This window comes from Taurulus bubalis (genome assembly GCF_910589615.1).
Source record: "Taurulus bubalis genome assembly, chromosome: 15".
NCBI classification, from domain to species: domain Eukaryota; kingdom Metazoa; phylum Chordata; class Actinopteri; order Perciformes; family Cottidae; genus Taurulus; species Taurulus bubalis.
Genome location: NC_136603.1, coordinates 17773192 through 17790394, shown reverse-complemented (window position 1 = coordinate 17790394; position 17203 = coordinate 17773192). Strand labels below are relative to the sequence as shown.

The 17203-nt window shown below is 41.9% G+C and overlaps 1 protein-coding gene across 1 annotated transcript in view; it reads right to left on the bottom strand.

Moving 5' to 3' along the window:
- The window catches only part of tns1b (tensin 1b), a gene marked incomplete at its 5' end in the record, with an annotated part of 135524 nt that overhangs the window by 92420 nt on the left and 25901 nt on the right, over positions 1–17203 (bottom strand). The window contains 2 exons of the mRNA XM_079230690.1: positions 3087–3124; positions 15760–15874. Coding sequence (XP_079086816.1) covers positions 3087–3124; positions 15760–15874 — 153 coding nt within the window. The remainder of the gene's footprint in view (positions 1–3086; positions 3125–15759; positions 15875–17203) is intronic.

Sequence of the window (17203 nt, the reverse complement as noted above, 5' to 3'; positions counted from 1 at the left end):
GTTGTATGGGCTTCATACAGGAAGGCAATATAATTAAAAAATATGTCTTTTTTTCCCATATACAGAAATTGTTCATACCATTGCTTTCTGGGATTCACTAATGTTGAGCATCTTGTTTTCACAGCCCACAAATTGTTTGTCCAACAAAAGGACTGGAAACGGAGCAAAACGAACCCGGGTGCAGAGGGTTAAAGGTGAGCGTTGCTGCAATAAACAACAGAGACCACAGACCACAACTGAGGCGCAGATTATTTCTTTTATAGTATGTTTATGCTGAACACCAGTCTGAAAGGGAAATTGTTTTAATTGCACAAAACAGGAAGAGAACGTTGTGAGTTTGTGAAAGATTAGAACGTGGGGTTCAACAAATAAAATGCAGAGTGAAATAATCCTTCTGTAGCTGTGACTGCATTGTGGACAATCATATTTAACTTTTCCCAGCCCTACTGATGTTGGCGGAAGCTTCTACTATGGCTGCTGCTACACTGTATGTCTCAGAATAAAGTTAGCGTGAGCAGAACAAAGAGCTTTTAAGTAGTTGACGGTTTCAACCCTGTATCCCTAAAAAATAATGTCCCCAAACAACCAAACTGCACTCAATTACGTTCCAAGGCCCTCTTGGAATATCGGGTGCCATTTTAAGCGGTTTTAAACATGTGGATAACACTGTGAATTAAAAAACAATGTAAACGCAACAAAACTACAAGGGTTGGTTTTGTTTAAAACATCTTGGTTTGTATCATTAGAAATGTATTTGTGATACGTCAAAAAAAAGACAAAATACGTTTACCTCAAAACAATAATGCACTATACAGTTTCATTGTATGGGTCTGTTATTTTTGAGGAGATAGGGCTGAAGGAATTACCTTTCCTTAATGCTCCTTAAGCATTCACCCAGCCACAGGGTTTATCAGAAAGAGGTCACGTTTGTGCAAAGGAAGAAGACATGAAATAAATGAAAGGGAGGGTATTTAGCTCAAATGTACAATGATTTTAGGGAAATTGACCCTTGAAATTTCTCCTCTTTCAACTTTCAAGGTGATTTAATACGCACTCTCCGGTCCTCACCCAGGAGTGAAATCTTACTGACGAGATTTAAGACATTTTTCACATCCAGTTGAAACTAAACACACCTCAGGGTGCACACACACACACACACACACACACACACACACACACACACACACACACACACACACACACACAGGTCTGACCATTTGTTTGCCGTTGCCAGGTTAAATACGGGCTGCATATTAATCTTATCGAGAGACAGAGATTTATAACAGTAGTGTGTACTTGGGATAACTGTCCCAGCTCAGTTATGTTCTAAGGAGTTTAGATTCCTAACAAGCTAGGTCAGAAAAGACTGACGGTACATAGAAAAGAGCATTATCTGTTTTTTTAAATAAATATTCCATAAAAATGTGTCCAACAGTCTTGTCGGCCTGACTAAGTGCCGATTGTGATCAACATGACCCTGTCGTGGTCACTCCCTTGTTTTTCATCTCAGGCCTGTTAGCAAATTGCTTCCTGCCAAAGCTGTGTCATTTTCAGTTGAAATGTTTAGAAAAGGAAATGCTGCTGTGATTTTTGGAGATGGAAAGTTCCAGTTTTGTACATATATAGACACGGGGAGTATGTTCTGGGCTCCTTCAACGTCTCCTCCCACAAATTTGACCCGTGACTTCCTGAAATTCAAATGTTATCAACAAGTATGTAGCATACGCTTTCATACATCACACACTGTTCTGCAGCACAGCGACATAAATAAATTGAGTGGGTTGATGTAAACACCGAGGACAAAAAATAATTGTGCACTCTCCGTTTGGCTAAATATCTATCCTTAATATTTGTGAAACATATTCACACAGACCTACACAAATAGAGTACTAACTGTGAACAGTTTTTCACTGGAACTACTTTGCTTTTGAAATGCTGAAATGTAGATTTTGCTCTACAAAAACATGTCATTCATCCTCTATTTTTGAAGTGAACCCATTTATTAATGGAGGCTTCTACTACAGCATGTTCATGTCTGAATATACCAGTGTTGAACCTCTGTCTGAAATGCTCCATTTAAGCACTTGTCTCTTTAAGCCCGCCTCCTGAAAAAAGCCAGTGTCCTCTGATTGGCTTGCGATAAAAAAAAAATATGGTACACGTTTGCAAAGGTAGTTTTCAACCCGTGGATGGTAACTTACTGATCTGAGGCTGTTTTATTTCCCAGTTTGTGAGCACTCCAGATACCCAAATGTATGTGCACAAGCTAAATCAACTAAATCTGCTGGCACTTGCAAAAACTGCGATACAAAGATAGATGTGAAAGGTGGCATGGGCTGGGCTTATCATTCCTGTTATTTTGTTCCACTAGAGGCCTTCCCTGCATGGCTGGCCAAAGGCCCCACCTCGTACTGAGCCTGGCCTGTCTGCCCTGCACCCCTGGCATTTCCTGAGAGTAAAAGAGGGATTAGGCAAAGCTGGCAAGAAGCACCCATTCCAATAATGAATACCAGATGAGGCCTGGGTGTAAACATAGGTGTGCATATGTACTGTACATGTGTGAGCGTGTGTGTCCGTGTGCAAATCCCCCCGTAAACCAGTCATAGCAGTTGTACTTTTACGCACAAAACTTTCCCTATTTAACAACCCTGCAGGAACTTCAGCTTCATCGTTCCCCCTCCCATTTTCGTCTATGCGCTCTTTTCAAAACAAGATGAATCAAGCGACGGCTCCATCCAGAGGTCTTTTATTTTTAGACGCAGGGTGATCTCCAAGACGCAAGAGTTTATCCAATATAAACACATTCTGGTACAAAGAGCACTTGTTTAGACATTCTTAAGATTTTTTGCAGGACATAAACTCCCCAAGCTCCACCTACCTCAACATCTGCATGTATGCACACACAGAGTAGCTGACTCCACCTTAAACATAATATTTCCTCCCGATAAGCTCAAATGTATTTTAAAGGAGAACTTCCGATTGTTTAGGAGTCTTTCTCGTGTTCTTTTCCATGTGGAAAGCAAAGCACATCTGATGCATCTGATTGTATCTGTTTTGTGTCTTAAGGTGTGTGGTTTAACTCTTACCTTGACTTCACATTTCTTGTGGCATGCTATTCGGCACACTAGAGAAAACAGAGAACGAGAAAATGGAATTAACTTCACAGCTCATGAAAAACTCTCAAACATTGTGGACCAATCCAAACACTGGTCCAGCGTGAATCATGACATTGAGTAGTTGTCAAGTAGGTATGAAAAAGCAGGAGGTCCGTTCAGATTCCACAGTGCGTTTATTCTGTGGTCAAAGTCAAATATCATCTGCTGTTAGCAGGCTAATACTGCCCATTGTTAGCTGTGTGTTCTTTGCACACTGGCTCCCCATTAAAGGCTCAAATCGTTCTTCTGAAAGACTCCGATAGGCTTTAAAAGGCCGGACGTCCGTGTTGTTTGGTTAAATTCACTTTAAGATTGTGATCAGCGGAGTCAAACATGACGCATAAAGGTAAAATGTGGATCTTTCTACTGGAACTGCTCTGATGAATGACAAGCTTGGACATTTTGTATTCACCACTCCAGAGCAGAGCTTTACAGACATCTGCACAGATGTTCCAGAGAGATGCTTATCAAGACAATATAGACAAAACTCTACAGAGAAAGAAAAACATAACTGTCCCATAGTTTTCCGGGCTAAACGAATATCAATCCAGTGACTCATTTATTTTATTTTCCCTGTCTCTCATACGCACATGTACAACTGTCCACCTTCAACCTTTAACTCTGACATTGTGACAAAGGTCTGTCTCATGGGAAGACACATTTTTACTTCCTGCTGGATACCTGTTTGGCAAAAATGATACAATGTCACATTTGAATCAAAGAATTTGGGACCATAAATGGTGAATGAGCGTATGGCCAACAGATTTTGTACTAACTGATTTCCCAAATTTGCACAAAATCATAGCAATCTATCCAATATTTAATGAGACGTTTCATTCTGGATCAAAGTGGTGGACTGACCACTGCATAACAAAAAAAACACACCAACATAACGGAGTTAGGTGCACCTTGCAGGATTTAAAACTTTAATATATATTTTTTGGGGGATACTTAGAGGCGGTGGAGACTAGTTGTAAACATAACACGGATATATTATCACCTTCTAAATTGCAATGGTGCGTATGTTAGCAGTTTTCTATTTACACATCCAAATACAGACCACATTCACGTTTACATGGAGTCGTGTTTACATGGACACCAATAACTTTTTAGGGAAATATCTGGCACTTCAGTTGCTAAATGCACCAGCTAGTTGGTTGTTTGGTGCCCAGCAGGTAGTATGCAGTGGGCTTGGCTGCTTGCATTGGATGGAAAAAACACTAATGAGAGCAACAACAGCGAACCAAAACGGTTAAGTTCTTCCATAATGATGATCCCCAATGTTATGTGGAAATCAGAGTCGAGAGGAATTAACAAAAATCGACACAATACAAAAAATATAAAAGACATTGTTCTACTATTGAATTTCAACAAATTTTTCGCAGCTTCCCTTTTGCCCCCGAGCCCTCTCTCTGGACTCCCACTGGATCTACAAATAAGGGTCAAGCACCTGGACCAGCAGCTCATAAATTGTGAGAGCCCCTCGAAGGACAGAGAACCAAAACACAGCTCAGTGTGCCGAGGCGTAAGCTTTCCAAATAAAGGAGAAGTTTGTATGCTTTTACTGGAACACCCTACACCTTATGTAATGAGTTATTCTTCCCGTCTCCAGCCACATTTTTCAAAGCAAGTGTAATATCTATTGTAATTAAAGTTGTTCAGTCATTGATATGACTTTGGGAGGGGGCCAGTCCTCACATTGTGAGAGTGGAGATCGCGTCTGTGCTCTGCTGTGTGGCGTTTGTTTTCTGTACCCTATACTCCCTGTTTTCTTTGTTGCCTCGGATATACAGTCTACTTATACACCCTCTGTTCTCTCTGATGTATGTCGCTCAATCACACGAGATGTTTCTCAAACACGGTCCTTTGTTCTTGAAACCTATGAAATTTCCATCCTCTCGTGGCACGATTATTTGCAAAGGCAATGGAAAGCCCCAATTAGACACGAATCTGCCTGGAGAAGACGGCCACATGAGCTGAAAATGCATCAACTTGAGCAGAAACGAATCATGCTCATACTGGGTCTCTTTTGACTGTTCTTCATAGACGTACAGAGACGAGAGGGAACGGCAGAGAGGGTCTGGGCTGAACACAAATACACAGCCTCATTCCCACACACAGTCAGTGCGCCTGTCGCCAGCTAGCTTACAGCTAACGTCTGTGCAGTCGGTTCATTGGCCGTTCGGGGCAAATTTACACAAGTGGTAAAATTTGTGATTTTCCTCAGTGCTTCTCATTGAGGCAACCTCTGGTTCTGAAAAGTGAAGCCAATGCAGAAATTCCCTTCATTCTGTCCAATGACCAGCAGGGGGCGACTCCTCCGGTTGCAAAAAGAAGTCCGATTGCATAGACGTCCATGAGAAAACGAGCCTACTCGCTCTTGATTTATTAACTCAGTAAACATTGTAAAGTTTATGATCTCAATCGATAGCTTCAAGTCTTTTTCAATACAGCATGATGTTCATTCAGTAGATTATGGTCCCATTTAGAGTCAAATAAACAACCATATAGGGTGTGCTTTAGGGCGGGGCTACCTTGTGATTGACGGGTTGCTACCACGGCGTTGTCCAGTCTGGGAGTTGTGTGTGTGTGTTCGTCCGAGAACTTTAACCCTTTCACAGTGTGGTTTCAGTCATGAAAGTCATTTGTAACATTGTGGTTGCCTACAAATATCTAATTCAGCATTCAGTTGTATTTAGCTCCACCCTCTCATGTCACAAGGCCAAAATACAAGATGGCAACGGCCGAATAGCAACATTTGAGGATTCAAGCCAGTAGTTCACATACCAATGGGTGTCGCGGTGACTACGTCCACCTCTTAAACACAGTTTATGTCGGATATCTACTTTTTTGACTTGATTGTTTTGACTGACTGCTTAGTACAACCTGTTTCAACTAAAGGAGTGCACAACCTGGACCAGAAGTCATATGCAGCTTGAGGTGCACCAGCTATCATCAACAGTGATAACATGACAAGTCAATAAACAAAGAATATTTAAAACCGATAGGAGTTCAACATGTTATCCTTATGTTAAATTGAAGGCAAGAGTTGAGGCTCCAAGACATCCGACTGACCGGTCTGATGAGTTTATTAGGTTAGCTAAATCTTTATGAACACGTGTTTATGGACTTGCGTTTGTCATAGTCTTGGTTTTTATTTGTCCTCGACTTTATAAATGTGTTTTTCATAGACATGCCCTTTTAGTATTGCTGAACTAACTTTATTGCTTCTTATAAACCATAAACAGCCCTTTGCCTTGTTCAGGGTCAAAGGTTAAGTGTTCAGAGCAGCTCGGGGTCAACAGCTACAGGACCTTCCATCTTATCCATCAGACTTGTATTTGCATTTTTTTGTCCGCATGTTTTACTTGATTGACATGTCATAAAACTCTTCATAGATCATATCAAGCCTAAAACAAAAAGGATGTTCACGGTTACATGTACAGAAGATGAAAACAATTGAACTGGGAGACAAGGAGTGTGGACAGACTGAAACTAGGACAAGTGAGAAGCTTCCTTTTGAGAGCCAAATGTGTAATTACATCATGGTGCAGTTAGCTTCTATTTCAGCACACGCAGGACTATATTTGCACTTGGGGGGTAACATTTGAAAGTCAGTTTGACTTCTAAATTAGAGGCCTTCAAATGTGGGTGGCACATGAAGTCCTACTGGGATACACATTTCCAAAGTTTTCCAAAAGTACTCGAGTTCCCAGGGTCAAACCGAATGGAGATCTTTTTTTACAACGTGTAAATAGTGTTTCACAGACTTTGACACGCGTAATGAAACACACTCTACTCGGTTTGGAACAATATACTCTCAATGAATGCATTTATTTTGCCTTTTTACCTTTATCAGACAGAGGACATTTGAAATGGGAGAAAGAGAGAGGGGGGTATGACATGCAGCAAAAGTCCAAAAAGCGGAAACCGAATCTGAGACCCTGCGGTTATATGGCATGCTCCGTCTCCACTTGGCTTCACAATTCTCATCAATTGTTGATTATCCCAAGACAAAACATTTTCTCAATTCACTGAGGAACACAGAACCATTCAACTCTCCAATCACTGTTTTCAATCCAGATTTTCCAGATTTTGTCCATCATGTTTTTTGGATTCATCCAATAGCTTATTCATTATTTAGTCTATGAATTGGAACAAAATAGTGAAACAGCCGTCACAAGAGCGCATGATGACATCGTGGTCCCAAAAGCCGAGACATATTCTATTTATGATGAAAAACTGAGGAAATGTAATGCAATGTCTTAACTTGAACCAGTCAACAAATCTGCATTCAAACGTGTTTTTAAGAAAACTGCCGTTGCCCTTCACGAGTAGTCCTGTCGGGGTTGTCCCATGCGCAGAAGTATTGTCCAACACATTTAGGATTTTTATTTTTTTTACAATCAAGACGTAGAGAGAGAATGCATGGTCTTTTGATGCATGGTGACATTCAAAACAGACTTGGCCGTTGGCTTGATAAACATAAAAAGAAAAATGGGCCTGTCCATCAGGACAGCGTCCAGCGACGTTCCCAGCACGCGAGTCCCCCCAGTAAACAACACGCCTCGTGGGCCACATGGGAAGAAGCTGGACTTCCATATTGGGTGTGAAAGCGCGCCGGCCCAGAGAACTCGGGATAGGCTTTACCTTGTTAGGAAGTCGCAGCTTCTGAGAATAAACAGAGCAGAAATGTTCCTAGTGGAGGGACGGAATAGGTGGTGGGGGGCGATGAGGAGAGAAACTGGTGACGCCAGTAGGAAGAGAAGATGTTGGAGAAAAGATGGAATGGATGAATAACGTTAATCACGTTAATCATTAGGCAAACGAGAGGACAGCGGGTCTGGGAGTTGGTCGAAATGAGGAGATGATGAGGAGTGTGGAACATTAAGTTGCTATCTGACTCTGGGTCTGTGGTATGCTATACAACATCGGCGGTAGGGAGGGGGGGTGATAGAGGTTGGGGTGTGTGTGTGTGTGTGTGTGTGTGTGTGTGTGTGTGTGTGTGTGTGTGTGTGTGTGTGTGTGTGAGGCTGGGTGATTTCCTTCCCCTGGTCCCTTGGAATGAGCATATACTCCCACAGGGCTGGGCTGGACCCTTTACAACACTGAACACAATCGGAGGGCAGGGCTGGAGAATTTCCTTCTCTCCCCTCCTCCCTCCCTCCATCCCTCCATCCCTCTCCTTTTCCTTTCTTTCTCATGCACAATCCCAGACATGTGAGCACCAACACGTGTACACACAGTGTACTAACAACCACAGTACGTCACTCCTGTGTACCGACACATACAGCACTGCCTCTTTTTGTTCTCCTGCTATTGTTTTTCCACGATCCTCATCCCTACATAACAATGTTGCCCACAACCTATAAGCAAACTTACATGAGTTTACTTCCTACTTAACTCTTGTATTTAGTGACAAACCTATAATTAAAATCCATTTACAGGTCATAAAGCTCATCACCAAATCGCTCACAAGCCAGTGCATGTGTTTGAGTAGGAGCGTTACTCTGTATCTTTTATAGCTACCTGAAACCATCTCATAGCGTTTTGTATGTCAGTGGTACTTAACATGTTTCTATAGAGAGAATAAAGTTAAGCAGATTAAATTGATTCAGATTTTTGGCCTCCACAGACTTTCAAAATACAGGAAATAACTGTAACTGTTGTAGTAATGAGAGTACTCGAGTCAACGCTATACATGTTTTGTGTTCTGTTTTGTTGGCTGTTGAATGTTGTTTGTGTCTGTGCTGTCATGGATGAGTGGATTATTATATGCACAGATTTGAAGATTTTGTGTACACAAAAAAGAGAACGTTCTTGGATGTCACTCATGTTGTTTTGCTTTAATTCAACCCACTAGGGTTCCCATCATGCTGAGTGGCGTAAACAGGAAGTACCGTATAAAGTACATAAACCGTTCAACACCATGTACTGCATTCAAAAGATTATATTCCTTCCGGTTTGTCAGTTCTAATTAGAAACTCCCAGAGAATTCTAATATACAGAGGGTTTTATTTAGAACCCATACAGGAGGTTCTATTAAGTTCCTCAGATTGTTCCCCACCCAACAAGTTAACCGGGGAACTAGGAAATCACATCTACAGTATCCACCCTGAAGGGCCGTGGCTGATTTGGTGCTGCGCAACCCACAACAGTCAAGGTTTCATATCAGAGTGTTTGGGGGTGTGGCTGGGAGGATCTTTTAACACACATGTTTTCTACCATCCTTAAAATAAATCTTACTTCCACAGAGGGTTCATTGGTGTAAAAGGGTTCTTGATGTAACCATTAATCTTCCTTGGAAAACCCATCTTCAAAATAGGGTTCTTCAAAAAGCTGTCGCCTTCAGTTTAGTATCCGTCTGATGAAAGTGAAATTATTTATGGAAATATAAACACATGGACAGTGGACAGAACCGCTATCTCCTGGCTGGAAGGTTTGGTGCCACGCCAGCCTTCAGGTCATGTAATATATCCTCTGAGACAAGCAGCCTTATTAGAGCTACTCAGCTGTTCCACAAAAGTGACAGCTAATGACCTTTAGTGACTAAACCCCTCTTATAAACAGCTGAAAATGTCCCGACACGCTCTCTCTCTCTCTTTACGCTACTCTGTTGTGTTTCTTTCTGCTGTATTAATGTTAGTAATTATTGACGCTCTGTCATCCCGATCCATCATCGGACTTACAAAGGGATGGCATCATTCAGCCCACGCACCTTCCCAACTGAAATCCCTGCCGGTGTTGGGTTTCTCTGGGTACAGCCCCACCTTCATCCAGCTGCTCAGGCTTTCCTAACATCGGAGATTCCCCGAAACACGTCGCAGGACAGCAGAATAAATCCTAAGTGAGAGTTCCCATGGAATCCTTCTGGGATCTCTGTCATTTGTTTGCTTAAACCTGACAAAACATGACTTCTGTTAGTTTATTTATTTTTTTGTCCATTTTCTGGGATTCGCGGTGGGTTTTAGTCCGACTTTGTTCTGGTGGAAACAGCTGTTTCTGCTGATAACACAGCTAATTACCGTGAAGTTTGTGCCCAGCGATTTAGAAATGCAGCAGCAGCAGATGTAGTGCACAGATGGATTAAGGTCTTCCATTAGAAACGAAAGGACTCTGCTGCCTCCTGGTGGAAAAAGAGCTGCAGCTCATCAGATTCTACAGATACAGTTCTGCTCATCCAGTCCTCGTCTTTCCTTCCTAAAGTATAAACAGTTTGGCCACACCATCTGCAGTGCAATACTCATCATTAATCAATACACTGATAATAACTTGTCTCATGAATGACACAACAATTAACATTGATTCTTGATTCAGTCATATCACATGGGGTTATAGATCATTAACAATTGTTTGATTAATACCAGTGGATGTGTTAATCTTCATCTGATGTTGAAAATCATGTGACATGATCAAAAAAACAGCCAGTAAAACAGACCTTTTCCACTGCTTTTTTCACAAGATAAGGAATACACTTTAAACTCTCTATTTTAAGAAACTACATGCAGAAAAAGGAAAAGGTCTGCGTATGAGTTTACACACAGATACAACCACAAATACCAATGAAAAAATAAAAAATACACAAGGATGGATGCCTAAATGTGCCTTGGACATGTTGAACTGAGCAATAGATTAAATCCGATTCAATAGTCGTACTGTACACTAAACTCCAATGTGTCAACTCATCCAACAGGCGGCGCCCTAACTGCATTCACTTCTGGAGCTGCTGTTGTGGGCACTGTGTGAGAGTTGTTGAGATCTACTGCACATGCCATGCATGTTTGACACAGACATGTGCCGGAACAGTTTGGTGAGTGAAACTGACTCGCAGTGCACGCTTTAAGAAGAAGCTGAATTTTCCAATTTCTCAAAGCACAAATGTCTCGACCATTCAGTCTGAGGAAGTGGGCTGAGGCTCACGGAAAGGCAGTGTCTGGTCGGTTTAGTGGATTAGGATAATGATGTTAGACTGGGAGACAGTAACTATCCATCATCCGCAGAAAAGCGATGTGCATCCTCATCCATCCGCTCCTCTTATTAGTCTAATGACTTCTGCCAAAGCACCGTGCGAGACACAACAGCGATGGTGATTAAGGTAATTGCTCTGGGTCCATGTACTGTACACATACTCTTTCATAAATGCGTGTGTGCGATATGAACTGTACAGATAACACAATGTGTTCGCAACTAAAGAACACCAACGCACGACACGATACAACGCTGCATACCAGCTGCATGAGCTCAGCAGTCCAGCGCGGAGCTACGATAACCTTCACTTAACCTTCACTCGAACCACGAGCACCTGCTACTGTGGTGCGTCTCCAGCCAGGTCTTTGAAGAAAAGCCCCGTGTTGGGAAGTGGACGGTGCGGAAAGAGCTACACCCTCCACAGAGAAGCGCTTCCCAGATCTGTGTCGATTTGTTTGAAGGTGGTTTGTATTAATGGCCTTTCACTGTGCGATGCTTTTACAAAAGCCACAGGCAGAAGGAGAGAAGGAAACTGATTCCACATGTTCGTGTTTTCCTTCCGTTCCAGGGGAGGGGGGGGCAAACCCAAATGATTACAAAATGAGATATAAGGCTTTCCTCAAAAACTATACCAAATATTAAGTCAGCTATGGACACATTCTCATTCTCTTTTACCTTTTAAGGGCACAACAGCCCTCCGTTGACTTGGCCCCTGCACACAAGCCATTCATTTAACCTCAACTGCATTACAGTGAATGAATAGAAAAGCCAGTTCCTGCCTTCAGGGCCAGTTCTCCAAAAATACCCTTTTCACAGAAGGACTTTTTTTTCCTTTCTTTTTTTTTTTTCCCTCCCTGGAAAACTGCGGTCCTGACCTGCGTCAACACGCTATTGTTAAAGTAACTAACACCTTGTATCCTGGCAACCACAAAAGAGAGAGGAAGTGCAAGTGCTGGTGTCATTACGAGACCATGTGACTGGAGAATGTTAGTAAACAAGAGCAGCAGAAGGGATCCTGTGTGGGAAACAGTGCATCCATCTCCAGAAGAGCTATTTCAATGTTGAATGTACTATATTTCTAGTATTATGGAGTGGTTTGGGTGTAAAACTTTAATTTCCTAGATTCCACAGCAGTTAGATGAATTATTGAGAGATTATGAGATTAATGAATCAGAAGTCAGGTAGACAGCGGGGGAAAGAGAACGAGAGAGTGGTTGACGCCTGCTGTAGAAGTTTATTGTGTACTTTGTGTTTGTCCTCATGAATCCAGCTCAAACACACACACACACACACACACACACACACACACACACACACGCACGCACACGCGCACACACACTATTTGCTCGTACACATGACCAAACCCAGACATGACGAGGGAGAGAGAAGCAAACCGGGGTCAATTAAATCAGAATAGACTTAAATGCAGCCTTGTCACGAGGGTTTATTTCCCCTATAAATCACTTCTCCAAATAATGGCCCCAGGTGCCGTCTTGTGTCATTTTATGAGAACATTTAAGTGACTGTCTGCACACACAACTGAACATAACTTGTCCAGAGCAGAGTGAAATACAACAGCCTGTGCAATTTGTGGAACTGAAACATAAATTACATTTTCATTACCAAATTTTAACGTATCCTTTTTTTGGCATAGTAGATAGAAAGTTGATTGTTCATCACTTAAAAAAAAAAAAAAAAAAAACAGCGGTTACTTTTTATATTTTGCTGTTACTAAGAGGCTGAAGGACACAATGGCAACGTCACGTCAGAAGTTGCACTAGATGCAAATATGGTTCCGCAAAATACGTCTGCAGCACACTGAGCATGCGAAACAAAAGACGTAAAGATGTAATGACGTGCACATCCTGATGTACAATAACAAGAACATCTGGACTCACCGCTTAGATCACAGAGTAAAATGCAGAGTAAATGCAGGTGGTGAACTGCTTCCACTTTATAAGCCTTCTTCTCAGCAGTAGAATAGGAGGGAGGCGTCACGTTGATTCAAACCACAAGCGTTGGAATGAGTCATAGACTCAGTGATATCCAAAGGTGGCCATCTTTTCTTCCTTGTATTAGACTTCAAATGTTTTCACTGGACGAAATGTAATTATGGCACAATGTTTATCCCCGGGGACAGCAACAACACATGGTCTGTCATTAAGATATTAACCTGTCACTTCTTAAGAATGGCACATGGTGGAAGAATCAGTTCAGAAACAAAGACTACTTACTGTGTTTATTTACTCAATAAAGTGACATAATAATGTGCAATATCATAGCTATAACTTGTTATACTTGCATTTGTTATATTTGCACACTTCCCAATTTGTATTGCATCTGCTGCAAAGTAACATCCAGCAGGATGAATACAGTTTTATCTTATCTTATCTTAAAAGGTCAAATATTGTATAAAGTGAGATTTCCATGAATTTTTGGATTACAAAGCATGTCTAAGTGCTACATAAGTACTATCCACAGAGGAATACAGACAGCCTGTATTCAGAAACTCTGCTTTTAAAGCAGAACTTCCCCATAGTTCATAGCTTTTTTAAAGCATGTAAACATGTTCTAGTAGAAACCCAAAATACAAGTATGGACCTGATAATTGGCACCATGTGTCTCTTTAAATGGGTCTTGAGGTGTGGGAGGTAAGATTGTGACAGAGAGGCTGTCGGTCTGACTCCCGGACTAGCAGGAGAAATCTGGCTGGAGAAATCAAATGGAAACACTGGCCTGTACCTAATTACCATCTCTTAGGTTCCCTTGAGCAATGCACACACACCCCTATATACTCCAATCAGATTGAGGTTGCACTGAGAAACGTTGAGGTCTGAATGTGGAGGCGTGTAAAGGACTATTATACATTAGGCATTTAAGGTCCAAAAGGTTTGCAATGCAGAGAATGTTCTTGGTTTTTCCGAAGCAACATCTACCCGTCCCGTGTCAGGTTTGAATATTCCACCCCTGGTGTGCCAAACCAAACATCCAGCCATTTCCGCATGGTTTCACTCTGCTTTATCTGTCTGAAAACAGACATTTCCACTGCAACAAGACGGGGTGAGCAGACCTGGATCACATGTCCGTTCTCCGATTTAGTTTTCACCCACTTGGAGCACCAGATGGGAAGACTGCATGGAGACTGTTTGGAAAATGTTGGCTTTATTAAAGTCTATTATTGAATCTCAGTTACTTTTCTTCAATCTCAGCCTACTGGCACTTGCAGAGATAATACAATTATTATTATTTATTTATTTTAAGAATCCAAAATACTTCCTCCATTAATTAAAGCAACAAAGACAAACAAAAACATGCACCCAGTTCTATCTTATTGAAGTTGATTGCATCAATCAAACCAAGCAAATCTCTCATCATCATCATCATCATCATCATCATCAGTCGCACTGCCTCCTCAGAAACCCCCATTCAGGAAAGTGAGAAGCTGTTAACCTTTAGCCTTCCTGAAGCTTCTTTTCCCCTCCTCTGTCACTTAACTGACTAAACCCTGACACAGAGACGACCCCAGGTAACCTCAGATGACCCCTGATTTAGACTACTCATGGCTGCTGCCATAGATATTGTCTTCATTGTCCCGGCAAGTTAGAGCAGTTATTGCAGATGCTCTCAGTGGGCCTTAGCTCGAGGCTTTGGGATCTAAATAATCAAACAACTGAGTTTAGACGACGAGTCTGCAGAGTTATTGTGTTGCTTCTTTCCATTTTAAGCAATGATCCATAACAGATGACATTTAGGCTAAGCATAAACTTTCACAGTGATGGGAACATATATGAACATCAGGCCCTTAAAATAGTAGAGATGTGATAAGATTTTACATCTACAGGTTTCTAAATACAAAACAATGGACTTTTTGAACGGAGCATGTGACTGAATATGTTGAGGTTGTAATGCCCTTTTCTTTTCATTGCTGTCACCATCGTGGAATACGTTGCCATGTTGGTTTTTCGCAACCGATAAACAGAAGTGACCATATTTGGAATGCGAAGGAGTGACGCAGCGGCGCCGGATACAGCTCTGGTAGCAACAGAGACCTGTCAATCACAGTAAGCCCGCCCTAAAGCATACTCCTCTTTCTGGTCTATTTGACTCTAAATGGACCGTCATTTGCTAAATGAGCATCATGCTGTATTGAAGAAGACAGACTGATTGAGACCATAAACTCATGTTTACAATGTTTACTGAGGTCTTAAATCAAGTGAGACGCAGCATCATTTTCTCATTGACTTCCATACAATCGAACATCTTTTTGCAACCAGAGGAGTCGCCCCCTGCTGGTCAGTAGAGATACTATGTGTTTTAAAACACTTCCGCATCGGCTTCACTCGGCAGAACCAGAGGTTGCCGCATGGTTTTAACGGCAGGATAAAAAGCTGTATTTTGTGCCCTCTCTGGTTGAAGGTTTCACCTCTGAACAGGTACTGCGTTGCCCCCATAACCACACCCAACTGTGATGTCACTGTGTCCTGGAGTACACCTGTACATCCGTTTTGCAAGGTGAGAAAGTAAGACACTAGAGGTCAGCAAAAACAAGATTTTCAATCTGTCTAGAATCCCAAAAAGAAAAGCAGTTGCTATACAGTGAGTCCAAGAGATCAGAGTTCCAGGACAGGTGACTGACCTCGACAGACGAGTCCGTCTTGGCTGATGGTCTGTTTACAAACGCCGCAGAGCTTGGCCTTCTTGAAAGTCTTCACCCGGAACGTATGGGAATGAAGAGCCTCCAACTCGTCCGGCTGGAGAAAGGTAAGCAATAACAAAAGACAAAAGAGGGGCAATGTTAGTGTTGGAATGTTGCAACCTGATGGGACTTCAATGAGTCCGGGTGGGTTGAGGCGTTTTGGACCTTTCGTGCATTTAACAAAAAAAATGTGTTTCTAAATGCAGGCGTGTTGCAAAGAAGGCATTCTTAGTGAATTTGCAATATGATTATTTGCCACTGAAATACATACATTGATTCTCACAGTCATCTCAGATCATACGTTATTTTAGTGGTAAAGCATTATACATGAAATGGTCAAAAGGTCTACTCAGGAAGTAAGGTTGGCAGTTGGCAGAACAAAAATGAGAAAGAAAAAAATAGACCACAGTCTTTTCTTTAATCTGTTATTTCCCTTCTGTCTTTCACCCTGCTCCTCCTCCCCTTCCCAACCTTTGTCCTGTCATCTCATTTCCCTCCTTGCAGGTGTGTTACACAACTCTGGAGAAACTCCCTGACGGTGCTCCCCACCCCATTAAACATCTCTCTCTGTCTGTCTGCAGCCTGCTGTTTTTCCTCTACTGTAAACCGTCCCCCCACAATCCTTTTCCTGTCTGCTTTGAAAACCTGGCATTCAGCAATGCTAGAGAGCGATCAGAGATGTCAAGCTTCGTTCCCTGCCGCGTTTTTACGAGAAACCTGCATCGTGTTTCTATTTGCCCCCTGACAACCGACCATGGGGAAATGTGACATCATTTTTTGTGGTGTATTTGTTCAGCTGGCCCCCATTGTATACTTTAAGGTTCAGCCCTATGGGAAAAGTGCTCCAATGAATCCCCCCTGTAAGCCACACAACCTTGCCAAATTTGAATATTATAGTTATTGTGTTGTAAAAGTACTTTATTGTCACCTACAATTAACCAATTAACAGAGTTAGCATTAATGAGACAAATAATAGAATAACAGCGAGTGGCCATGAGAGATTGTTTTGCCTTTGGCTCAACTGTGACAGTTGAAGAATATGCAGTAATATCAGTAACACCAGTAGAGACAGGGGTAACATTACCCAATACATTTCATAGCACCCTTCAAGTAAATATGTTCTATATGGGGATTTTAGAGAAAATATGGATGTGTTTTCAAGCAGGAAGCTTAGCATCCAGCCATGAGGCTTCCATTACGTGTGTGTGCACGCTGGACAGGGCTAAAAGTCGCCATGTGGTGGGCATATTGGGGGACTATTCACAGGAATTTGCATATGGGGAGACCATGGCATACCTAAGCCTAGCAAGGAAAATCCCGTGCTGCAAGAATTCCCAACCTAAGAACCACAGTAACTTAACAGTAATTTATAACCACTAATGAC